At 37.9% G+C, this 27,808-nt stretch overlaps 1 protein-coding gene across 1 annotated transcript in view; it reads right to left on the bottom strand.

The window, feature by feature from the left end:
- tmprss15 (transmembrane serine protease 15) overlaps positions 1–27,808 on the bottom strand; it is a 159,572-nt gene that overhangs the window by 54,134 nt on the left and 77,630 nt on the right. The window contains exons 14-18 of the mRNA XM_051926620.1: positions 27,552–27,641; positions 13,060–13,185; positions 12,625–12,765; positions 9,724–9,834; positions 63–195 (exon numbers count right to left, since the gene is read on the bottom strand). Of these exons, the coding sequence (XP_051782580.1) occupies positions 63–195; positions 9,724–9,834; positions 12,625–12,765; positions 13,060–13,185; positions 27,552–27,641 (601 nt within the window). The remainder of the gene's footprint in view (positions 1–62; positions 196–9,723; positions 9,835–12,624; positions 12,766–13,059; positions 13,186–27,551; positions 27,642–27,808) is intronic.

Genomic DNA, 27,808 nt, shown 5'->3' with positions numbered 1-27,808 from the left:
AAAGATTACAATCTTTTGCAGTTTATACATTTAGTAAATATATAAAATGAGGAGTATCTTACCCATAACCTAAATATTGACAAAAGAAATTAGATAGTTGAGGAGCCCATGTTTCTGCACAGACTCTGTACCATTCATGCTTAACCATCATCTGCATTTGGCCGTCTGTTACCTGAGTACCATTGAGGAGGCTCACTAAAAATAAAAACAAATGACAAAATAATAATGAAAATGTCAGTATGTCATGAAATCAGCAGCCTTTCAGATTCATAACAATTAATACATTTGAAGATTAAGACTTTTAACACTGATAGCAACCCATTTCAGCTAACATGCCAAAAAACAAATATACATTTCAAAGCAGCTATCAAATGCATCTTAAACATTTACTGAATTTGTCAGCTGTTGCTTGTTGAAGAACTGTTATACTTCTGAAACAGATGTGTGTTGCTTTAATAGTGCTTATTATAATATTTGGTGGAAAGATCAATTAAAACAAAGTGAATTGGTTTGCTTGCAGCAACTACTAAACACACAGGATGGACAACATTTCTTTGGAATGCTTATTGTAAAAATCTATACTAATAAAAGGCAAAGCCCTCACTGACTCACTCACTCACTCACTCACTCACTGACTGACTGACTCACTCATCACTAATTGTCCAACTTCCCGTGTAGGTGGAAGGCTGAAATTTGGCAGGCTCATTCCTTACAGCTTACTTACAAAAGTTAGGCAGGTTTCATTTTGAAATTCTACGCGTAACGGTCATAATTGGAACCTGTTTTTTGGCCATATACTGTAATGGACTGCAGCTCGATGGCCGTGGGAGGCGGAGTTGCGTATCGCGTCATCACGCCTCCCACGTAATCACGTGAACTGACTGTGAGCGCAGTACGTACAAAACAAGGAAGAATTCCCAAAGAACGCTGAAGAAAACATTCATTACACAATTGAGAAGGCAGCGAAGGAATAAGAAGCGAGCGAGTGACGCATACAAGCATATTCATAAGTGCAGCTACTGCGGAAACAAAGCACGGTGTAAACCGTAAGTTTAAATTAAGTTTATAGAAACGCTCCCGCTGCCGTTTGCAATACCATATTCGCGACATACAAGTTTAATGAGAAGACACGAGGTATAAACGAGACCTTGGATCACTTTGTAACGGAGTTAAAATTGCTGTAGCGAGAAACATTTAAGTGCCGGGTCTTAGCTAACATTAAATAAAGCCGTGGACATCGCAACATCACACAAGAGAGCGGCTCATGTGAAATGACTGAACGCAGCACGAATGATCACTTCGATGAATCAAACCTGTTCAAAAAACACATTACACAATTGATAATGTAGGAAAAGTATATGAAGCGACTAACGCATACAGACATTTTCATGAGTGCACGTACTTCGGAAACAAAGCACCGTGTACACCTAAAGTTTAAATTAAGTTCATACACCTACAAAAGGTTGCCATTGATTTGAGGCAAGATTGTTTTTCTCCTGTACAACTATGCGTTGCATTCTCAACAGTAAGCTTGCACGGCTTGGTCATATTACAACCGGAGTGCTGAACTGACAACGTGGTATACAAAGAGAACTATAACAATCGTAATAAACGAACAATAAAACAGCAGAGAACCTGTGGATTAAATAAAAAGGCTGCTTCCTTGGCGAAGCAAGTAAAAAGGATGACCTTAAATGGCGTTTGTTTATAAAACAGCGGATAAGCTGTGTAAAGGCTGCTTCACAAAAAAACAGCAGAGCGCCTTATATGAGCAGGCAGTCAGCTAAAGAAGGGAATCAATAAATAACTATAATCGTAATAAACGAACAAAAAATAGCGGAGAATCCACGGACTACATAAAGGAAATGGGTACCTGAACAGAGAAGTGAGTCTCAAATAGCTACACAATAACTATAACAATCGTAATAAACGAACAATAAAACAATACAGAACCGCTAAGCAAGAAGAAAGGAAGGCCTTATATGGCGTTCGTTTATAAAACAATGGAGAGGCTGTGTAAAGGCAGCTTCACAAAAAAACAGATCCTTAACAAATTGTTATTGGTATATTTTCCCTCAATTTAAAAAGGTTTTCTTTTTTTCTTAATAAAAATTTAAAAGCAGTACTTCGCTGCTGCGAAGCGCGGGGATTTGGCTATATATATTTATATATATATATATATATATATATATATATATATATATATATGTAGATATGTATATATATATATATATGTGAATGTATGTATGTATATATGTATGGCTATATATATATATATATATATTGTCATACGCTGCCCGGACACAGACAGACGGACACCATATTCAAGTCCACCACACATTTATTGTACATAATATACAGTTCAATAAAGTGCACAAACCCAGTGCCTCCAGCACCAATCTCCCCCAAAGTCCAGGCTCTCACTCTCTGCCTTCTCGTCAGGCCACCTCCTCTCTCCTGCCTCCAAAACCTTGTCCACTCCTCACCCGACTCCAGTCCTCCTTTGCAGGGAGGCAGCCCCTTTTATAAGTGCCCGGATGGGCTCCAGGTGCTTCCCGACACTCCTAAGACACTCCCCTGTGTGGCGGAAGTGTCGGCTGTATTCCCGGAAGCCCTCCAGGTGCTCCCAATCTTCTTCCCCCCAGCACTTCCTGGTGTGGCGGAAGTGTTGGGGTTCCGGGTCCTTCAGGCATGGGGGCGCCCCCTGGCGGAGACCACGGGCCCCTACAAGGTTGGGCTTCCAAGCCCTGCACCCGTGGCCCTCAAAGGAACCAGAGCGGCCGCCCCCTCGTGGTCCGGAGGAGGAATGAGCCCTCCTCCTGTCCTCCTGGGCGTCCCGGCTGGGCACCACCCCCAGCCGCGTGCCACAATATATATATATATATATATATGTAGATATGTGTATATATATATATATATATATATATGTGTGTATATATATGTAGATATGTACATATATATGTGTATATATATGTAGATATGTATATATATATGTAGATATGTAAATATGTATATGTATATATATGTGTCTGTATGTGTGTATATATATATGTGTGTATGTATGTATGTATGTGTGTATATATATGTATGTGTATTTATGTATGTGTATATGTATATATGTATATGTGTGTGTGTATATATGTGTGTATATGTATGTGTATATATATATATATATATATATATATATATATATATATATATATATATATATATATATTGATTTGTGTATATATATATGTATATATATGTGGATGTGTATACTGTATGTATATATATATATATATATGTATATATATGTATATGTAGATATGTGTATATGTAGATATGTATATATATGTATATATGTATATGTATATATATGTTTACATAACCTCTTTAACATACTACTTCTCCGCTGCGAAGCGCGGGTATTTTGCTAGTTACTAATATACTTTAAAAATTGCTTAGACAAAGAAAGCTCACTTCACAACCAGATGATGGTGGCAGTGGCAACATACAGAGTTGGACAGACCAGATTATCTTATCTTTAGCAACTTTTTCCACCACCTCACAAGAAAATTCCCAGGCACAAGATGAGTGATGAGTCTCAGCTATGCTTTTTGAAGAAAAGGTAACACCTAAAAGTGTTTGAAATAAGTATTCTGATGAACTAATCATTAAACTTTGGAGCTTAGAGATAACTATTCTGCCACTTAAATATAAAATTGCAAAGGTTTTAATCCACATAATATGTTTTAATGACCTCCAGTCAGACAGATTAGCACTACAGTTGCAAGAAAAAGGTTGTGAACCCTCTGGATTCACTTGGGCTTCTGTATCATAAAAATGTTGCCTGAACTCACAATAATAGTCACAATAATAGACTATCACTATCTGTTTTGTCTTGGTAGAGTAATATATTACTCTACTTTCCCCTTTTGTATTATTAATATGTCGCTTTTGTCAGAATGCCTGAAATCTCACAGACTTAACACTTTTTATAAGGTATTGTACCATATAACTTCTCCTCACCTTCCCTTCTACATCTATAACCTCAGGCAATTAGGTGTAGTAAAAGACAAGCAGGAGTTAAGTTACAATTTAAACAATGTATTATTGATAATATTCATAAATAATAAAAAAAAACGCAAAGTACATTTGAATATTAGCAACCACACAACCTGAGAAATGGTGATGTGTAGTTTCAGGCGACACACAGACTTGTTAATTACTTAAAATGTCTCTAGTTAAGGCATCATTTGTGGTCAGCTTTCTTCTGAACAGGCCGCATGGCTGTCTCAATATGGCTGCCGAGCTGTGCTCTTCACTGTGTTGTCCTTTTCAGTTCATGGTGTGAGATGGTCTTTCATCAGTTTGGTAAAAGAGAGAGGGTGAGGCAAAGCAAGAAAATTTATAGGTTTTCTGTCCAACCCCTAGAGCCAATAGGGTTCCATGGTACTTAAAGGCTTCTGATACAAGCAAGTTCAGACCAATGGGGGGACAGAACACCTTCACACCTGCCCTCCAATCCATATGTTAAGGTAAAGCTTGGCAGTTAGGCACCCTGGCTTTCCTGAGTTTGAGGCACTTCCCCCAACCCTGTTGTAAAATTACAAAGATTCACTCCTAAAAGGGGGGAAGGGATTCTTAAACCATTGCTGTTATTATCAACTAGCAAAATACCCGCGCTTCGCAGCGGAGAAGTAGTGTGTTAAAGAGGTTATGTAAACATATATATACATAAATATATATACATATATATACATATCTACATATACACATATCTACATATACATATATATCTACATATACACATATCTACATATACATATATATATACATATATACATATATATATATATACATATACACATCCACATATATATACATATATATATATATATACACATATCAACATATATATACACATACATATACACACATACATACACACACACATACATATATACATATACACATACATACATACACATACATATATACACACATACATACATACATACACACACACACATATATATATATATATACACATACAGACATATATATATACATATTTACATATCTACATATATATATACATATCTACATATATATATACACATATATATATACATATCTACATATATATATAGACAAACATACATATATATATCTATATCTATATATATCTATATCTATATATCTATATCTATATCTATATCTATATCTATATATATATATATATCTATATCTATCTTTCTATATATATATATATCTATATCTATATATCTATATCTAAATCCCCGCGAAGTACTGCTTTTAAATTTTTATTAAGAAGAAAAGAAAACCTTTTTAAATTGAGGGAAAATATACCAATAACAATTTGTTAAGGATCTGTTTTTTTGTAAAGCAGCCTTAACACAGCTTTTCCGCAGTTTTATAAATGAACGCCATATAAGGTCTTCCTTTTTCCTTTATTCGCCAAGGAAGGAGCCTTTTTATTTAATCCACGGGTTCTTCGCTTTTTTTTTTTTTCTTTTTTTACAATTGTTATAGTTCTGTTTGTATACCAAGTTGTCAGTTCAGCACTCCGGTTGTAATATGACCAAGCCGTGCAAGCTTACTGTTAAGAATGCAACGTATAGTTGTACAGGAGAAAAGCAATCTTGCCTCAAATCAATGGCAACCCTTTGTAGGTCTATGAACTTAATTTAAACTTTAGGTTCACACGGTGCTTTCTTTCTGAAGTACCTGCACTCATGAATATGTCTGTATGCGTCAGTCGCTCAAATCCTTGTGCTTCGCACCAGCGAAGTACTGCTTTTAAATTTTTATTAAGTAGAAAAGAAAACCTTTTTAAATTGAGGGAAAATATACCAATAACAATTTGCTAAGGATCTGTTTTTTTGTGAAGCTGCCTTCACACGAGTGAACACTTCGAGCTGACTTGCTGGCCAACCATAAGCGTTACCTGGTAGGTAACCACCCATACAATCAGATTGTGATTCAGACTACGAATGCCGTGAATGTAATTACCCCGATCAACATGCTGTCAAATAAACGAACCACACGCCGTGGCGCAATTTTAGGGGCTTCGCCTCTAGCGCTGTAGTCAGAGGCTCGATTCCCGTAAGGGAGTGCAGTGAGTGGGTGGTTACCTACCAGGTAACGCTTATGGTTGGCCAGCAAGTCAGCTAACATCAGCCACGGTGCCTTCAGTTGTGAGAAGCAGATCATAGAATGGTTGAAAATAGTTTACTGTCAAATAATGCAAAGAGTACACGACACGTGTTTCGCCCTAATTCTTGGCTCATCAGGCATACACACTCAGGCGAAGCCCCTAACATTGCGCCACGGCGTGTGGTTCGTTTATTTGACAGCATGTAGATCGGGGTAATTACATTCACGGCATTCGTAGTCTGAATCACAATCTGATTGTATGGGTGGTTTCCTACCAGGTAACGCTTATGGTTGGCCAGCAAGTCAGCTAACATCAGCCACGGTGCCTTCATTTGTGAGAAGCAGGTCATAGAATGGTTGAAAATAGTTTACTGTGAAATAATGCAAAGAGTATGCGATACATGTTTCGCCCTAATTCTTGGCTCATCAGGCATAAACACTCACTGCACTCCCTTACGGGAATCGAACCTCGGACGTCAGTGCTAGAGGGGCTTTGCAGCGGTGAAGTATTGCTTTTAAATTTTAATTAAGAAGAAAAGAAAACCTTTTTAAATTGAGGGAAAATATACCAATAACAATTTGTTAAGGATCTGTTTTTTTGTGAAGCTGCCTTTACACAGCCTGTCCGCTGTTTTATAAACGAACGCCATATAAGGCCATCCTTTCTCCTTCACAGTCAGTTCACGTGATTACGTGGGAGGCGTGATGACGCGATACGCAACCCCGCCTCCCACGGCCAGCGAGCTACAGTCCATTACAGTATATGGACAAAAAATAGGTTCCAGTTATGACCCTTACGCTTTGAATTTCGAAATGAAACCTGCCTAACTTTTGTAAGTAAGCTGTAAGGAATGAGCCTGCCAAATTTCAGCCTTCCACCTACACGGGAAGTTGGAGAATTAGTGATGAGTGAGTGAGTGAGTGAGTGAGTGAGTGAGTGAGTGAGTGAGGGCTTTGCCTTTTATTAGTATAGATAATGTATAAAACTAATATTACATTGCTTTGTCTAAGTTACAAATAAAGACATACAAAATATTTATCAACTTGTATGCAAAATTTCACAGCACAACACTATCTAATCAACAAATATCTAATAAAAAAATCAAATATCTTCTTGTTAATACTGAACATATTGTGTATACATTCTTAGTTCAGGTTGGAAAAAGTATGTGAACCTCTAGGCTAATTTACTTCTTGACTTCATTATTTGCATAGCATATATCACATAAGTAAGAAATCCTTCAAATTGAGGAGCAAGTGGTAGTTTCAGGAGTCCAGGTCTGGAGAATAGGCTGGTTGTGGCATATTTCCTAATCCATTTCTTCACTAAGTAGTGTCTGCAGCCCACGTAGTGTGAGTGGAGGAGCTTTCTGAAGCAAAACAGGAATAGATACAGCATTCCTCATCACTTTTACCCAACTTCTGCAAATGCCAAAGCAAATTACCATAATATTTACCACCTATTTGGATCTATTGAGTCATGTAATCAATGTGGACTCCAACCTCAACATCAAAGAAAAGTATTCATATAATCTTGCCAGCACCATCTTGGACCATTCATTTCATTGCTTCCTTTGTTGTTTGGTGTCATAGTGACGTATCCAAATTTTATCACCAGATATGAAAAGCTTTTTAGATTTTTCCCAGCCTGAATTCATTAGCCTCGAAGAGCTCCTTGAAACAATGGATGAAGCTTATATTTTTGGAGTCAATATTTTAGGCCAGCAATGTTGACAGACCTTGCTCATGTCTAGTTGCCCATGATGAATGGATTCAGTAGACCCAAAATTGATTCCTATAATGTCTGCTATCTCATGTCCAATATTTTTGGATTCTTTATTATAATTTGCTTAACAGTGGCAACACTTTTTCTTCTGTTGGCTATTCTTTAATAAACCCTAGATTACTGAGAAACACCTTTCTACAATAGAATTCTGTAGTCAATCTTTTGATTGTAAGATGAAGGGAAATAGTCCTGGTACACACTGACTGGGCCAAGAAAGAATCTGTGCAGGTGTATTGTTTCCTTGCATTAGAAATTCAATAATATTGTAACACCATTAACGACGCACTGCAGAATAACATGCAGTGAAAACACTTGACTTGAGCATCCATAGTTTTCATACTCTTTCTCTGTACATTTAGCATTCATTTGCTCAGTGGTTGATTCGCTTGCTTTTCTCCACCCTAGCGGCCTGCATCTTCACTTCTTTCTCCATCTTTTTGTGTTAAAACTGTTTAAGTCAGAATTTGTGTTGCTATTACTTAGTATGTTTTCCTTAATTTTTCACTTAAGCTGGAACCTAAGTCTTCAATCTGCCTCAAGAATGATTTAAGATATGCAGAGGTAGGGGAGTGACAGCGAAGATAGTAGGGATGAGAACGGCGCCCATATGCATGCGCCACACAGCCGCCCGCTGCCGAGAGTTGATTGTACAATAAAATAAAAATAAAAAGAGGAATAACCTTAGAGGTAAATCATCACCCCAAAAGCGGATAGTAGACATCACATAGTATACATGTACCAAATTTCAGGTCAATAGTTCAAACGGTTTATGAGCTACAGGTGATTTAAAATTCTGGACAGACAAATGAACAGCCACGGTAGCATATTATATATAAAGATTACAATTAAATTTAGTTTTTCTCATTGTCTTGACTTTATTTGAAAAAAGGAAACATGCAATATAAACCATGAATGCAATAAACTCATAATTAACATCTTTTAGAACATATGTTGTGAACTTTGGCTACGAACAAATCAATCACTATAGAATACCCCCTCTGTTTCAGGTTCAAAACATTATGATCAACTCTTCTATGCATAATTAAATAAAAAATAGACTGATGCGTGAACAAGGGCTTTTCATTAAATTAAAAAATTAAACCACTGTGCCACCTCTGAAAACATGAGGTAGCATGCTTGATGTAAATATTTGTCTGTGATTAGTAATGTAGTTTGCATCTCTGTAACTTACCTTCTTGACCTCATTTTTTGTAGTTTCAATATTTTGCTTTATTCTTTTACTTAGACTGTACCTTATCTTTGTCTGTAACATCTTTCTTAGCCTTTATTCCATATTCTCAACAAACACTTTATATTTTATTATACAAACTACATTTTCTCAGGAAAAAGCACAAATTACACTATTCTTAACTTGAATGAATTGCAAATGCTTACCTTAGTATCACTATAATGAGCAGATATCTATCTTAACCATTTCAGGAGTAACTATTTAATTCATATAACTACAATTTAGGATTGTAAAGTAACTTAACATGCATATCTTTTGGTTAGTTCAGAAAACATCAGAGTACCTGAAGAAAAAAATGACTTAGAATATGCACAGAATTTCACAGACAGAAACCAGAAATATGCCTCAGAACTAGGACTCTGGATATGTGAAGCAGCAGTTGAAATAGAAGAGCACGACAAGTGTATCTACTTAACCCAGGAGTGAATTCAAACAATTCTCTAATAAATTACTATCAGTAAACCTGATGTTGTATAACTTTTTAGACAGCCCAAGTATATGTAGTGAAAACATACAAGATGCTTACCACAATCAGCTTCATCTGATGCATCTGGACAATCTAAATAACCATCACAGTGGCTGCTGATTGAAATGCATTTGCCTCTGAGGCACTGATATTCGCCTGATGAACAAGACCCTTGCGAGAAAAATGGAAGTTAGTTTATAAATGACCAGCATTAGGAATGACAATGCTAAGCACACAAAAGAACACATGAAATTTTGATAAATTATATTGCAGCAAGGCAGATGATTATAAGTACATGAAATAAATGTACTTAGAAGAAGATCCAATTATCAGTCAACACATTCCATTGTTGTAATTTTCACTAACCATTTTGTATGGTATTTCATCAAATAATTTTCTTTAATTAAATAGAATTAATTGATAATAAAGGAAGCAAAATAGTAACTGATAGCAAAAAATGCACAACAAAATTAGCTCATAACAATTTTCAGGTCTAATAAAGGAACTTGATGGCAAAATAGTTTATTAACATTAATAAACTGCAAGTACACACAGAGAGATCATGCAAGTTCAACACAGCATTGCTAAAACCAAAACTACTGTTCCATGCCTTCATTAATAAGTATAAAATAGATAAGTAAATGGAAAATTGTGTTCTGCTCCTTTTTTGCATCATATTTTCTCTTATAAACTACCAGATTAATGACCCTAGCTCCTAGCCTACTTTAATGTAAAAACTTTATTACAAAAAGATGTATGCACAGTATAATGACAGTAAGAACTAGGGAGGTTTATGTTGAAAATTACATTTTGCAGAACACAGTTAATCTGGCAGCAGGTTATGCAAGGCATGAACCAGCCCTTTTCATTCTTCCTCACTCGCATGAGAGTAAGAGTTGACATGTCTGTATATTTCAGAGATGGGGGGAAAAAAATCACCTAGACAGGACGACTACATACAAGCTTCATGGAGAAAGTGACTGAGCCAGGATTCAAAGCCAAGGCTGCAAACTAACTACCATGACAATATCAAATAAACTCATATTTTGTGCTATTATAATTACTGAAAAATAAACAAAATGGCTAAACATATGTAGAAAAATGACTGTGAAATAAAGGGTTTTTTGAAGCATACAGCAGCATGTAGCTGATCACCAATGTATCTTGCCTTCAAGAATATTGATACAAAGTTCTTGTTATTTAATGGTGTGCACTGAGGCAAATTTGCCAATACTTATAGAAGTAGGACCCTCACACAGCATAGTGTACTAAATTAATAATAATAAAAAAACTTAAATAATGGAGTGTTCTTTTTGTGTGTTTAGTAACTTTCCTAGTGTGTACTGTATGTGATTCTGAAACAAATTACAATATTTCAGTCGTATTTATATATCACATAATTCTTGGTGGTTATGAAATGCACATAACTGGACCTGGACATTTATCTCCACAGCACAAATCTGTTGTTTAGACAAGTCATTAATACTTTTATTGAAAGTATAAAACATCAGTATCCATCAGAACATCAATTGTACATTTCTGATGAGTAATGTGCCCGAAACACATTTACTTGTAGTAGTTAAGTCAAGTCAACTTGAGGAGCATGCACTGGTACAGTGTGTTGCCGCTCCCACCACATGACAAAGCAGCTCGCATTCCCAGTTGGCAACCCCCCAAGCAGATATGCAGTCCAGTCCCACCCTTCGGAAATGACCCTCTATCTGCCGCAGCCAGGTGTTACATGGGCGACACCTTGGTCTGGTCCAGCCACTTGGGTCCCCAACAATGAGGATCTTATGAGCTTGATCACCCTCAGGGAATCGCCATAGTGCCGTAACTGACGCTCCCTCACAATGCAGGTAATGTGCCTCATTCAGGACTCCATGAGCAACCGCTCATTCGACACAAAGTCAAACCATCGGTACTCAAGGATTTTCCGGAGAGACACAGTACCAAAGGAGTCCAGTCTTCGTCTCAGGTCACTGGATAGCGTCCATGTCTCATAACCATATAGTACTATAATATATAGTAATACAAGTAATATAGTATTACTTGTAGTAGTGATGTAAAAGAAAACAGGAGTCAACCCATTACTATAATTAAATTCAACTGATGAAAGGTCATTCAGCAAACTTACAGAAAAATAGCCAAAAAACAGTTACATTACTGTGTAAGTCACCAACATATATCAAGTTGAGTGATTCTTATGACCAAGAGTTCTGCACTGAAAAAATTTTGAAAAAGTAGTGTACAGTTTAAACTCAGAGGGTATGTACTGTGCTTAATATTTCTCTGTGTGTATTATAGAGATTGGTAAAAAAAAATAAGCACTGCATAATAGTTTCAATTTAAAATTATAATAACATCTCATGTATTAGGAAAAACTACTATTTAGAATGTAAAACAAAACTTAAAAATATATTAAATTAGCTGCATATTTTTAACAGCATGATGGAGGCATGCCCAGATCAGGTTCATCCCTTTATGACACCTATTGTACAGTATGTACTCATCTCAGAATAGCCATTTTCAGTAGAGTAACACTTAATAAAATAGGGACCAATTCTTAAATTAAGCACAGATGAGATAGAACAAGCTACTAAGAGTATTTTTGCAACAACCATGCATGTTTATATCTTTATACACATTTGAAGACTTGCTGTATTCATGCCCTGATGAATTCAGGCAGCTCTACTCTTTTTTTCCTATTTTACTGAATTTATTAAAAGCAATTAACATTCCATACAAGCAAATCAAAGTTGACAAAACTAAATTCAATTCAAACCCCACCCATGAAGAAGAGAGGAAGGCCAAGGGCCAGAGTAAAACTTTAAAAGCAGAAAAAAAGGCAGCTCTGCTCTCAATTAAGAGACGAACTTTGCATTAAATAAGTCAGTCTACTGTATATAGTGGACATTCAGAGAATTTAGCACACTTTCTATCTGTTTAAAAATGACTTACATGGAAAACCAAGATGATAACCAGTTGTAAAATTTGCCAGAAATCCCTTTCTCGTTATTTCCTTATTTGTTACAAAGTGCACTGTCATGTGATTTGTGGTTGAGTACACATCCCGAAATGACTCTTTACCTGTAAACACATCTGAATAAAGAGATAAATTAGTAATCAAAAAGGCAGTTCTTCCTAGAGCAAATCCATTTGAATAACAAATTAATAGTGTCCTTTTTAAATGGTTGCCCATGTAAATGGTTCAGCTGACATCTTGCAAAAAATTTTTCTATGAAAACACAGCTGAAAAATGTACTGACAGGAAAACCTAATGATCAAAGCGACACTGATAAATTAGACAACTTTATCTAGTACTAACAGACCTATCTGACCCACATAATAAAAATAGTTTCAATAATGAACTCTAAGATAAGATGCTGTGCTCACCAAGCAATAAAGATTCATCTCCCCTTCCATCTCTTACTTCAACGACATCATTAATATATTCAAGTTCAAAGTCAGAGAAATGGAACTGAATATTTTTGCCCTCTTCTGCATTTAAGTGCCAAGTGCCTAATAAAAAAATTACATATTAGTAATGAGGGCAGGCAAGTGAATAGATCATGATTTATATTGATACAATATATATATATATATATATATATATACACATACACAAATATACACACACACACATACAGACCACTGGAAAAAATTAAGAGACCACTGCAAAATGATCAGCCATTTGCCATTCTTTTTATAGATTACGGGATGTCATCCTATGATTGTTGAGTGACATTCAAAGGAGTTGATGATTATCCAGGTCAGTGGAAAGTGTTTTCACCCTCTGTAACTTTGATGTACCCTGTGTCTGCTGCTTGACCTTATTCATTATGAACTGCTGTCTTTTGAAGATGGAAGCAACCTGACGCTTACTGTATCCTTCTGCTAGTAAAGCCAGAATTGCACCTTTCTTTTTCTCAATCAGAACTTTTCTTTTTTAACTCTTTTGGCATGATAAATAGATATTTTTGTATTTCAATTATATTTAAGGTACTGGTAGCATTGTTTTTTTGCCATCCAAACTGGTCCTGTTGCAAGAGGATAGTGATGACCACAGTAGTGGTTTTTATACTTTTCCTCATTAAATAAGATTTGGTTCAGGTGCTCACCTAATCAGTACCTCATTAGTAAAATAAGATGTGCTGTGTTGGAATCCCACAACAAACACTGGAATGAAATGGCTACCACGTAGGTGAGCTCAAGATCATCTGTGGCATTATAGCACTTTTTCTCTGCCTTCTGGGGGTCAGGGAAAGGTGTAAGGCACCAACGTCTGAGTGGTTAGTCTCTCTTACCTGGCACATGTAATGGCTTTATTGCTGTTACAATGAATAGTGCAGGCCACATAAAACATTTACGGTTCACCCGATAAGTCAGTTACTTTACTAATAAGCCAGCCACCACGTACAGCATCATCATATCTGTCAAAGCTACTTTACCTCAAAATAAATTAATTACAGGTTGAGGCCACGGAGACAAAAGGTTTGTCAATCACATCTTGGAATCACAGATGACTTGTATGTAAATGGAAGGTAACTGCTTACAGGTAATAAAAGCAGCTTTACTCTTGCTAGGTTCACTTATTGCAATACGAGTACAGTAAATTGCTTGTATTATGTTAGAAGAACCAGACACTGCTGCAAATTGCCTCTTTATGTTGACAAAAACATGTCATTTTTAATGTATGTGCGGCAACACCATATGAAAAATGGATGTAGTACCTTGCTGGTCAGTTAATGGCTTTTAGCACAACAACCATGATGGAGCTAAAGCTTGTCTGAGATATGCCTGAGAAATGACAACAGGTAGCCAAAAATAAACTGGTGAATATCAAAAAAAGCTCTTCAGTGGAAATATGCAACATTGGTCCTGTTGAAAGGTGAACTAAATACAGTCACTTTCGTGGTGTAATGTTTGTCACATCAATCCACATAATAACAACAGGTTGGTGACATGAATTATGGCCGCATTCTCTTACATGATCAAGAGTGTGGTCATTTCCCAGTTTCTCCAAAATGTTGCATACACGTGGGGATGTATATTCGCATGTGCCTGTCAAGTTTTCGTTTATAAATCCTGACATTTGTGTGGAAAGTTGTGCATGTACATTTCAAGCCTCTTTTTGTGCGTATGCAGGCTTTACAAATGAGGCCCCAGATGCCTCTTTGGGCATACCTAAATTACCTGGAAACAGAGGTCTGTCTTATGTAATTGTTCCACCCCCCCAACCAAATCACTGTCTATTCACACTGGCATTAAATCACCTCTCCTTTTGCCAGTGTGCATTTTGCTCTGTGTTAAATTCCTAGTTGGGTTTTCCTGAGTGCAAACTACTTCCAGTTTTAAATCTAACAACCCCTTACCAACTGAACAACTACTAACAGTACTAAAGTAATGAAAGATATCATTGTGGTATCTAGATATTATAATATTTATCATTTGTAAACATATGGTACTTTCTTGTATATTCTCATTCTTATGGCACAACAGGAGAAAGGGAAACAACCATGCTAAAAAAATAGAAAAATAAACAATTTTGAGTTTCAGTGCTTTGAAATAAAAATATCACAGACAACAAAATATCAGTATAGAATTTGTTTTTTTCCCTACTAGTTTCACATCCATTTTCTGGATTCACAAGGTTGAAAGGTCACAGAAATAACAGTATAGAATTTATTATTTAATAAACTTAGAAAGTAGGTCAAGTGTCTAACTACATTTGAAAGGCAATGTATGATTAGCTTGCAATTACAACTTTAATCTTTATCACCAAATTTACAAACAAAAATTTAAAGAAAAAACAACATCTATATACTGTGTGGTGTAGTGGTTAATATTATGTCCGGTAATTTGAGGCTGATGATGGGTAGACATTCAATGATCGACACTGAGGCCAGAAATTATGTTAACTGCACAGTAGTTTTTTTACTAAGAGTTTCTGCAACAACTTGTACAAAGATACCTCTTAACCCCATTGCAGCACCCCTGCTGCCTGCTGCTGGAATACTGCCCAAACATTATTACATTTATCTCAATAAATAACATTTCCCTCCCACCTATTTATAAAACCACAAAGAATAAACAGTCAAAATGAGCAAAACTACTAAAACAAATCTGTAGTTCACTGCTACATATCCAGAATGGAGCAGTTCTGCTTGTAGGTAACTATTTACATAAATACAGTGTTTACTGTTTCAATTACTTTTATAACATTTAAAGGTTTAAATGAACTGGAGGCTTAGATACTCGCAAAGGACAGTATCTGCCACTGCTCTGTGTAGGTGAAGTTGGAGGTGCATACGTCTGAGTTTCACCAGTTTGAGGAACCATGACTGGAATGACCGAGCCTTGTCCCGCAGGGTAATGCCTTGCATTAACCGTCTTATTCTCTAATATTACTGGTGACATTGTTACCAAGTTGGAGGAAGGTGTCTCTTCTGGCTGTGTGATCTGTGGAACAATTTCCTCTGCTTGGCTGAGTAGTAACTGGTCTGCATGTCTTTTCTAGTCTTCTGCATCCTCGACTTTTACACTGTAGGTGACTGGTCCCAGCTGGGAGGTTACCACTCCAGGCGTCCACTTTTCTCCCCTTCAGTAATCCCGGACCAGCACTGGGTCACCCACATTAAATTGTCTGGCTTTCCGGTTACTGTGCAACAGCTGAACATCTTGAGACTGACTCACTGTAGAAGTCACATTTGGTTTATGTAGCAGTTTCAAAGAAATGACTGCTTCAAGGCCCTTCATTCTCCCCAAATCTTTAGTGAAAACTGCAGCATGTTTTTGTATTATGTCCTTCAAGGTAACTTGCTGTACTTACTTTATCTCTTGCCAGTTGAATTTAATTCTTCGGATCCACTCCGTACCAAAAAGGGGTGTATAATTTCCTCTGATAACATATAATGGAAGGACAGCTAACTGCTTGTGCAAAGTGACTTTCACATTAATAACTCCTTTAGGAGATATTGATTCCCCAGTGTAAGTCTTCAAAACCACATCAGTTGTCTCAATAGGCATGAGGCTCATTAATTTCTTATATAGTTTTGTTGAAATTAATGATACTGCTGTCCCTGTGTCCAACTCCATTTATAATTCTGTGCTTTCTATTTTATGTTTCACACTAATGTGTGACTTCTCCCCTTCTTGGGTCAGCTTATGTAAGGCTAATTCTTTGTCATTTTCGTTACCTGATGCTTCACTGGACACCTCCTGCAAAAAACACGATTTACAGGTCTCTATTTAGGATAATCTGTTTACCGCTGTGATTTTTCTTTATACTGTGTCCTCTCCTTTCTCTTTATAGGTTCCTTCTGTTTACACACTTGCACTGCGTGTCCCTTCTTACTACAGTTATGGCAATCCTGATCTTTGTACCAACAATCACTGTCACTGTGATTAACTCTTCCTCATCGTTTGCATGTCCTTATCTTATCTGAAACCAAAAGCTTATTCACTTTTAAAGATCCACAAAGCTGCTGCGATTCGTGACCACAGTCTCCATGGAAATTGCGACTTCGATTGCTTTTTTACAGGTCAATGCTAATTCAGTTAACAGTCGTTTCTGTATTGCTTCATTATTTAGTTCACAAACAAATCAATCCTGCAATGTTTTCTCACAGTTCTCGGAAAGTAAAAAACATAAAATAAGTATAAAAATTTATTGTGAAACCGATTCTCCCTCCACTTAGTTCCTTTTGTGAAAGCGAAACCTTTCTGTTATCACCAAAGGCTTTGGAGAAAAATGCTGTAGCACAGCTTTAATCTGGTCAAAAGTTTTGTCCTTTGGTTTTTCCAGTACTAAAAGGCTACGCAGCAAACCATAAGTCATGCGCCCAATTACACTTAATAGTACTGGCACCAGTTTGTCATCCTCAATATCATTAGTTAATGCAAAGGTTTTAAAACACTTAAAATATGTGGTCCATTGCTCCACATTCTCATCAAAATCATCCATGCGCCCCAGCATCGCAGCCATATTGCCACAATTTTTTTTTATACTGATTAAAAGCTCCCGCTGCAGTCACAAACAGACATACTTACGCACTGGGTATCTACTTTGTTATCACATCCTCGTCATCAGTTTATTATGTCAGGTAATTTGAGGCTGATGACGGGCAGACATTCAATGATAGACACTGAGGCCAGAAATTATGTTAACTGCACAGTAGTGTTTTTTTACTAAGAGTTTCGGCAACAACTTGCACAAAGAAATCTCTAAACCCCACTGCAGCACCCCTTGCTGCCTAGGAATACTGCCCAAACATTATTACATTTATCTCAATACATAACAGTTAAGGCTTTAGACTTCAGCCCCTGAGGTTGTGGGTTCAAATCCTACTACTGATACTGTGTGACCATGAGCAAGTCACTTGACCTGCCTATGCTCTAATTGGAAAACCAAAAGAAATTAAATTGTATCATAAATGTTGTAAAGGAATATTTCCCTATTTAGCACTTGTAATGAATCACGCCTTTACCACAGACAATACTATCCACAACATGTAGAGAATCTGATCATTCCTAAAAAGCCTATATACATTTGTTTTCAAATTTCATGTTTCAAAGAACTGATTGGTAAAAACATTAGTGAGCTAAAATTGAAGGTAAGGTAAATTTATGAAGACTGGTGTTGTGGTGTGCACAATCTGTAAAATTTGCTCTATATTTTCATTATATTTTGCTCAAGACAAAACAACAGATAAATTTAAAAACAGGTCACTCGCATGGACAGTTAACATCAAAGGCAATCTGTTTTCCTAAAATGTATTAGTAATCAAAGCACAGTGACATTTGTTGCACCAAGAGTAAATTGGTTTACAGCTTGGGAAAGAAAGACATGCTATGGTTCAAGCTGTATCCGATTACTTTACAACCTGTGAACAGAAGGAGATGCCATGGGACTGGAAATTACAGCTTGCGAGAGGAGATTGTTAAAACTTTATTGTTTGAAAAAACAGACATAATCAAATAGATTAAAGAGTCTGAGTGAATTCATTCATCAAATTGACAGCCAGCCAATTGAAGTATGTAATAATCACATATTAGGGAAACCCCCATGGAAATTTTATAATACTGTAAATATGCCTCGTCTGAGTAAGACAACTTCAGAAAAAGAAGGAGAAGAAGAAAACAGCAATGACAGAGCAGCGACGTCAGAAGAGGGCACCAGCAATGTGCGGCCGCTTCCATCTGATAATCAGCAAAGGATCTCACGAACAACTTTGAGTGCTTGATCACTAGCCACCTGGGGCATTCATCCTTGACATCTTTGACTTTTTGTAAGCTTTTTCTAAAGACTATATATATCCAGACTTTGCTATCCAAATTTTCCTTTTATGCTTTTCTCTATTGATATTATTGCTCTTTAATAAATACCATGTTGCTTTTAACTTTCTATGTTTTGTCTTCATATCTAGAGTGATTGAAGTAATAAGGTAAATTTCTTTGAGCACCTGGAGCAGTGAGGAAGTCGCAGATGATCCAAACTGCAAGGTTTATCAAGCTGCGGACAAAAGAGCTCTGTCCAAAACTGAACAGTGTGTTAAAGTAAAACATTCACTGGATGATAAATGGCCTATAGCCAGGGGTGTTGAGCCTTTGTATGTTTGAATATATTCTTGGAGACCAAAGGTAATATTTTAAGTCTGAGATATATCTAAGACATCACATGTTGTTCATGCCTATGATAAGTCTCTTGGGAGTACTAGGGAAAGCGAACTGTGCGTGTGTTATTTATATTGTACTTGTGTGGGTTAAAGTGCTAGGGAATAACGTGCATGTGTTTATATCTTTCATATGGTACTTTTGTAGTTAGGGTCTGTGTATATGCATATATCTATGTATGTGTGTTAATCTTAAAGTGCAACAGTAGACCAACCTGGTAACGAACTTGATAAATACACTTACCCTTAAAGAAAATAGGTAAAGGGTAAGCAGAGGGAAATATCACAATAATACAACATGGTTGGTCTTAAACTGCAAAATCCACCTCAACAGGGAAGACATCTTAAGGAAATAAATGCAGATGGCATATCAAGATATTTTTAATCACATGGAGTCGGTGCAGCCACAATGTGAAATTAGCGTATCAGAATCTTCACAGCAATAAATTAGTATCAGTCCTTTAGAAACTGCAGACTATGGGGTTTTGTGCTTTTGTATCAGACCCATTAAATATAGAACTGCTCTGCTTGGATGACTATTGTGACAGATTAAGGTCTCCGTGACCCCTTGAACCCTCAGACTGGATGTCAGACACCAGATAAAAGTCCAAATATTGGTTTATTAATAATAATAAAGTGCACAAAGCACCCTCCTCTCTACAATACTCAATAATAAATCAATGCACAATAATCAATCCTCCACACTCCCAGACGCGTTGCCACCCAGCTCAGCTCAACGTCTGGGATTTTCCATCGTCCTTTTATACACCCTGACCCGGAGGTGTTCCTGTCCAATCCGTCCACAGTTCCTTATCCCTTCCGGGTCAGGGTAAACAGTCCTTTTCTTCAACCCGGGAGCACATCGTTTCTTCCTGTCACGTGACCGTGACGTACTCCCGGGTTATAGGGCGCATAAGAGTCCACGAGCCCCCCTACAGCGACTCCTGGTGGTCCCCAAGGTATCCAGCAGGGCTGTGTATAGAAACTACAAAGTCCATGAGGCCCTGCTGGAACTCGAGGCCCCATCATGCTGTCCGGAGGGCTCCTCCTACCGGCCTGGGGGTGGCGATCGGAGTGTGTAGCCGGTCGTCCATCACACTATGTATGAAGTGTTAGCAAGATGTAAATGGCAGGCTGAAGAAAATCATATATCCACACTGGTGTGATTGTTAATTTCATGTAAATGGTAGTTTGCTAATGGGGTCAAAAATTTGTTATTTAGTTCAGATTCTGATTCTATGATGTATAAAACATCGAGTAAACTTGATTTTAGTATGGTGTCTGTGTTTTTGTATCTATGGAATATCAAAATTTATTTTCATGCCTTAAAATTTTTAGCATAAAATTGTGCTGTTTTGCTTTGTAGAGCTCCTAGATGACAACATCCTAACAGATACAGGACATTTGAAAAAAACAGTTTCTGAGACATCTACCCTGCATTCCAAGAACCAGGTACAATGATTAACTTTAGAAAAAATTGACCTGCTTTTATCAAACAAGTTGCATCATGATTGTCCTGCTATAGGCTCCAGGCTTATTGTTTTCGGTTTAGTTGGATCCAGTACTTATTCTCATATCATTGAAAAACAATTTGATGTATGCATAATAATAATAAGATGCTGCAGATGTTCTATCAAACAGTTGTGGCGAGCGCCCTCTTCTACGCAGTGGTGTGCTGGGGAGGCAGCATTAAGAGGAAAGACGCCTCACGCCTGGACAAACTGGTGAGGAAGGCAGGCTCTATTGTTGGCATGGAGCTGGACAGTTTAACATCTGTGGCAGAGCGAAGGGCACTCAGCAGGCTCCTATCAATTATGGAGAATCCACTGCATCCACTAAATAATGTCATCTCCAGACAGAAGAGCAGCTTCAGCGACAGACTGCTGTCACTGTCCTGCTCCACAGACAGATTGAGGAGATCGTTCCTCCCCCAAACTATGCGACTCTTTAATTCCACCAGGGGGGGTAAACGTTAATATTTAACATTATACATAGTTATTGTCTGTTTTTTTTCACCTGTATTATTATCATTTTTTTTCTTTAAAATATTATTATTTATTGTATCAGTATGCTGCTGCTGAAGAATGTGAATTTCCCATTGGGATTAATAAAGTATCTATCTATCTATCTATCTAATAACCATAGAAATTTTTTAATTTCACTGAAATATTTTGCAGCCCTGCTTTTGCCATCATGGCACCAGACCTATTCTGTTGCAATTTTATTGCAAGAATAGTTTTTGACATGCATCATTTAATTAAATATTGCCCATTAGGGGTTGTCACAGCCCTATATAGGATAGGAATCCAAGCAGTCCTTTGCACTTCATTTAAATGTACTTGGTGTTTTTGGTGAGTTTTCTTGATTATTATTGTTTTGTGTGATTTCCTGGATTTGTGACCTTTATGCTCTGTTTTTGTTTGGTCATTCTTGCTGGATTTGTGTTTTTGGGACTTAGCTGCTTTGGGATTGCCCTTGAGGCAACACTTACTATGCTCTACTTTCTCTGTGGAACATTTCGCTAAGAAAATTTTTTTTTTCAAATAAATATTTATAATTAATTTTTATCTGCACTTTATATACGGAAGATGAAGGTTGATGGAACCTTCCTCTACTTAGGGCTTTTCACTAATTTGTCATGATTTTATGTTAAAATTCTGCCAAGTTTATGACAAGTAGCACTCCAATTGTTCCTGTGAATGACCTTTGGTTGTTCATTTCTGCAGTCTGTTTTCATCAGTAGAGTCAATACCCACTAGTACTCTGCTCACGGAGGGTTTTCTACCTCATTTTGGCAATTGTTTTTCCCATCCCACTACAATTGTATTAAGTCAAACTTGTTTCTGAGTCATGGTCACTACAACATTTTGATATGCAGGTACTTGCCAAGTAGACAGCAAGGAAATCCTGCAGATTACTACAACTGTGTGCTGTAGGGAGCGTTATAGAACCCCAAACTCAAAGGCACAATTACCCAGTCTAAAGTCCGGCTCCAAACAGATGTTCTCAAAAGAAAGGAAAAAAAAACTTGTGCAAGGTTTGCTTTCCTCAAAATCCATATGGTTGAAAAATATACATGTACGCACTGTGATGAATGGTTGGCAGCTCAACCCGGCCGGGACGCCCCGAGAATGAAAGGATGGGGGAAGGCAGCACCTTTTGGACACTGCCTCCCCCAAGATGCTAGATGGCAGTTTCCCTGGAGTATAGCAGGGCCCCGGATTCCAGTAGGGTATCGTGGGACTTGGAGTTCAGTTTCTCAGCCCTGTTTGGAGCCGAAGCTGCTGCCAGGGAGGGCTGCAAAGGACCTGAGGAGTCAAACTTTCCCTTTAGCCTGGAAGTACTAATGGATCACACGAACTTGAGTTCTCCATCTGACCCGGAAGTGCTGACAAATTATGTGGGAAGAAGAACAGACTTCCGGGTCGGGCACTATTTACTGTAAAGGACGGATGAAGACCCAGGAAGCGAGACTGAGTTGGGAGGTGTAGGACAGAGCTGCTGGGAGGTGTGGAGGGGAGAATTGTGTTATTTATTATTGTAATTTGTGATTTAATTGCCTGTTTATTGTGGCTGGGGTGCTTGAAGGTACTCTTTATAGAAGTAAGAAGATTAAAAACACTTCTTATTGCTTTTACTTGGTGTCTTGAGCATCTTTTTGTTGGGGTTAAAGGGGCAATAGCAACCCCTAGAGTCTATGCATTTACAGCACATATAAGGGTACATGCAAGCACACACATGTAAGCACATGCACATACACTCTCAAAGAGATTTATAAGTGATAATAGCTAACCGTTTGTTTGGAAAATACTGGAATTTATTTTTTTACAATACATGTTTACATAATTCATGTGTGTGTAGTAGGGATGCACCGATACCGAAACGGGTATCTGGTATCGGCCTCGATACCACATTTTCTAAAGTACTCGTACTCGTTAAAAGTCCCCCGATACCGGGGAACGATACCACGGTCTGAGAAATGTCTATGTTTGAGCGGCGTGTAAGGGGCTAATCACAGGTGCCGAGTGCCCGCCCCCAGGCCCCGGCTGCAGCTCAGAGCGGGGAGAAGGCGAGGCGAGACATGTCAGCCGTGTGGAACTATTTCAAAGTGAATGAAGACGACAAAACAAAGGCGGACTGCAAATTGTGCTCAGCGAAATTGTCCAGAGGAGGCTCAAAAGGTAATAATAAATAATAATAATTCATTACATTTATATAGCGCTTTTCTCAGTACTCAAAGCGTTATCCACACAGGGAGGAACCGGGAAGCGAACCCACAATCTTCCACAGTCTCCTTACTGCAAAGCAGCAGCACTACCACTGCGCCACCTGTGAGGACAGCGCATTTAACACAAGTAATTTAATCAAGCACCTAAAATCCCAACACGACAACGAGTACAAAGAGTTTACCCACGCTTCTAAACCAACACAACTCACGCTGCAGCAAACTCTTGCAAGACGAGAGAAAATGTCCAGAGACAATCCACGTGCTGTGAAAATAACACAGGCAATTATCGAGTACATTGCATTGAGTGACCAGCCACTCTCGGAGGTAGAAAATGTGGGATTCCTGCGTCTCCTCCATGTTCTGGAGCCCAGATATGATGTCCCAAGCCGCCGCTACATGACTGACACGGAGCTGCCTAAACTACACGACTCCATGAAAAAACATATCCACAGCCTACTGCAAGCCTCCTCTGCGTTTAGTTTCACCACGGATATTTGGACAAGCAGTGTTAGCCCCGTGTTGCGAATTAGCCTAACCTCCCAGTGGATAGACGAGAGTTTCTTGTTTTTTTTGTTAAATTATATGACTAAAGCTGTTACCTGTAAATTTAAATCATGTTTTTATTAAGTACTCGGTATCGGCGAGTACAGAAATGCAAGTACTCGTACTCGTTTTCCAAAAAAGTGGTATCGGTGCATCCCTAGTGTGTAGGTGTGTGTGCTAGAAGTGGAAACTATAATGATTCCATCCATATATCTATTTTAGAATCTTATTCAGCTCAGAGTCTCAATAATAACCATAGGTGAAATTCTTACATGCATAGACTGCTCAACATGTAACACATCGCCATGCTCTGACACCATGATCAGAGAGTATTAATTACTACTTTACCTCAGCATGTTCAACCTCCTTAACTTAATACCTTTCTAATCTGAAATAACTCCCTCAAAGTTACAATTTACTTGAAAGTCAGGAAGAAACATTTAAAGATTATAATCTTTAACCTTGCAGCCATAATTTTGCTATGAGTACGATATTCCATTCACCCAAAATCAGCATGTGCTCTTTGATAGTATAATTAAGTCAGGTTAATAACTCATCTTTAGAATTGACTTAATAAAGACCAGAATCTTTATTAAATTGAGCCACCACATCTGTCCAAATAAATGAAAGTAATTGTTTATAAATTTGTGAATATTTAAATGTAACCTTGATATGGAAAAGTATCAATCATTTCGCCTAATATAGCCAAACAGCACAGTATAGCACATGCTTGCCAGTCAACTCTAATTGTCCAGGTAATGCATTATTAATATCACAAAAAGAATAACATAAAAAATCCAACACTTCTAAAATATGTTTTCTCTGCTATGCTTGAGAAGACAAGAAAAGATTTTTCTTTCTTAAAGAGCAAATTTATTTTCTGGACTTGGAATTTTCAGAAAGAGAATTGCTGCAAAGTAAAGTGCCATGTCAGAAAAACTGCTGTACTGAACACAAGAAGTTTTAATTATTCCTGGATTATTTGTAAGATTTAAGTGAAAAATTAAGAGTATCACAATCACGCAATTATTTAGAAAATCAGTATCATGAACAGTTTAAATAGTTAGTTATAAATAATTATACATAAGTAAAGGGAACAGTTGTTATGAGACAAGCAGTATGCCTAAAGATTATTGTGAGAACAGTGAGTAGTTAGGAAAAGTCAAGAGTCAAAACTGGGACATAAAATCAAACAGGCTACCAAGGACCCAAAAGGCTAAATGTACATCAAGAGATGTAGTCAAAAAGAAGTCAGAAACTAAAAAAAGAAATTTGCCCTACTGCCTAAATGAAATAAACTACCACTAATGAGAATCAAAAAGTAGAGAATCTATTAATGAGTAATGCACTGTAAATTTGTTGAGTCTTTGTAATTAAAGTCTGCGATTTTGCAAACTTAATGATCAATGTCACAGTGATGTATCCTGGTCATGTTGCAAAAACAAACTGCTAATCAAAATAATTTCTGCCAAAATAAGTCAGAAAGAAAAACAAACCAGAAAAAAACACAAAATAGGTCAAAACACACCTGATGAACAACTTTTTTAGCAGGTTTGACCACCCAAACCCACTCTCACTCTCACCTCAGAGTACTGCACCCTCCACCCATCCTACTGCTGATACCAGCATAGGAGAGAGTTTCCCCCCACCCACAATTACAGCAGCGCAGGTGAGCAGAGAGCTGAGGAGACTTCGTGCCAGCAAAGCAGTGGGTCCAGATGGAGTATCGCCACGACTGTTGAAGGCCTGTGCATTGGAGCTTGGGAGTCCTCTACAGCGCATCTTCAACCTGAGTCTGGAACAGAGGAGAGTCCCAAGGCTTTGGAAAACATCTTGAGTCACCCCAGTCCCAAAGGTATCATGTCCTGGTGAGCTGACTGACTTCAGGCCTGTCGCCCTGACGTCACATGTGATGAAGACCATGAAGCGGCTGCTGCTTCACCACCTGAGGCCACAGGTCCGCCATGCCCTTGACCCTCTGCAGTTTGCATACCAGGAGAAGGTGGGACCGGAGGATGCCATCATCTACAGTACATGCTACACTAATTCCTTTCCTACTTGGACAGAGGCAGTGGTGCAGTAAGAATTATGCTTCTGGGCTTCTCTAGTGCCTTTAACACCATCCAACCTCTGCTCCAGAGATGGGAGTATATTCATACCTGTCTTATAGACAGACCTCAGTATGTGCGTCTCAGGAACTGCAGGTCTGACATTGTGGTCAGCAGCACAAGAGCGTCGCAGGGGACTGTGCTTTCTCCGGTCCTGTTCAGCCTTTATACATCGGACTTCCAATACAACTCGGAGTACTGCCACGTGCAAAAGTTCAATGACAACACTGCTATCATGGGCTGCATCAGTAGTGGGCAAGAAGAGGAGTACAGAAACCTAATCAAGGACTTTGTTAAATGGTGCGAACTCTGTGCAAGAGAGGACAGAGTCGACTATACTTTCTTAGAAGGATGGCGTCCTTCAACATCTGCAATAAGATGCTGCAGATGTTCTATCAGACGGTTGTGGCGAGCGCCCTCTTCTACGCGGTGGTGTGCTGGGGAGGCAGCATAAAGAAGAGGGACGCCTCACACCTGGACAAATTGGTGAGGAAGGCAGGCTCTATTGTAGGCACAGAGCTGGACAGTTTGACATCTGTGGCGGAGTGATGGGCGCTGAGCAGGCTCCTGTCAATCATGGAGAATCCACTGCAGACACTGAACAGTATCATCTCTAGACAGAGGAGCAGCTTCAGCGACAGACTGCTGTCACTGTCCTGCTCCACTGACAGACTGAGGAGATCATTCCTCCCCCACACTATGCGACTCTTCAGTTCCACCGGGGGGGGGGGGGATAAACGGTAACATTATACAATGTTATTGACTGTTATACCTGCCTCGCACTCTCCACCTTGCATTTTTTAACTTGCACTGCATTTTTATAACTCTTTAATTAATATTGTTTTTATCAATTGGGATTAATAAAGTATCTATCTATCTATCTATCTATCTATCTATCTATCTATCTATCTATCTATCTATCAGTATGCTGCTGCTGGAGTATGTGAATTTCCCCTTGGGGATTAATAAAGTATCTATCTATCTATCTATCTATCTATCTATCTATCTATCTATCTATCTATCTATCTATCTATCTATCTATCTATCTGTCCGTCCGTCCGTCCGTCCGTCCGTCCGTCCGTCCGTCCGTCTATCTATCTATCTATCTATCTATCTATCTATCTATCTATCAATGCTTTAGTCACTGTGTTTGATTCTCTCAAACGGCTCTTGTCCTAGACTGTTGAATTAAGTACAAATGCACATATCCTGTTATATGTATTTATATTCCCAAACATTCAGTTTTTACAAGTAAATATGAAAAGCTACTGCAGAAAGGGTCACAAATGCATTAACTGCAAAGAACACTTTAACAAACATAAAAAGTAAACTTACAGAATGCTCTGTTGACATAATTGTTGGGATAATTGGGCGAACTGAATGTATTATTTGATTCCCAGAGCTCAAAAGGACCACCACAGTCAGCTGAAAAAGAAACAGTAAAAAGTAGGAGTGTAGTTTACCAAAAGATTAAAAACTAAGACAATAGTCCAACAATTAAATGATTATTGTTTGGCCAGTGGTTAAAACACTTTTTAACACAAGGTTCAGCTTAAATTTTGCAAACAGTAGACAATGAAAGCATGACAAAG

This window comes from Erpetoichthys calabaricus, chromosome 4 (assembly GCF_900747795.2).
Source record: "Erpetoichthys calabaricus chromosome 4, fErpCal1.3, whole genome shotgun sequence".
Lineage (NCBI taxonomy): Eukaryota > Metazoa > Chordata > Cladistia > Polypteriformes > Polypteridae > Erpetoichthys > Erpetoichthys calabaricus.
Note: the sequence above shows the minus strand (reverse complement) of the source record. Positions and strands in the feature narration are given on the sequence as shown.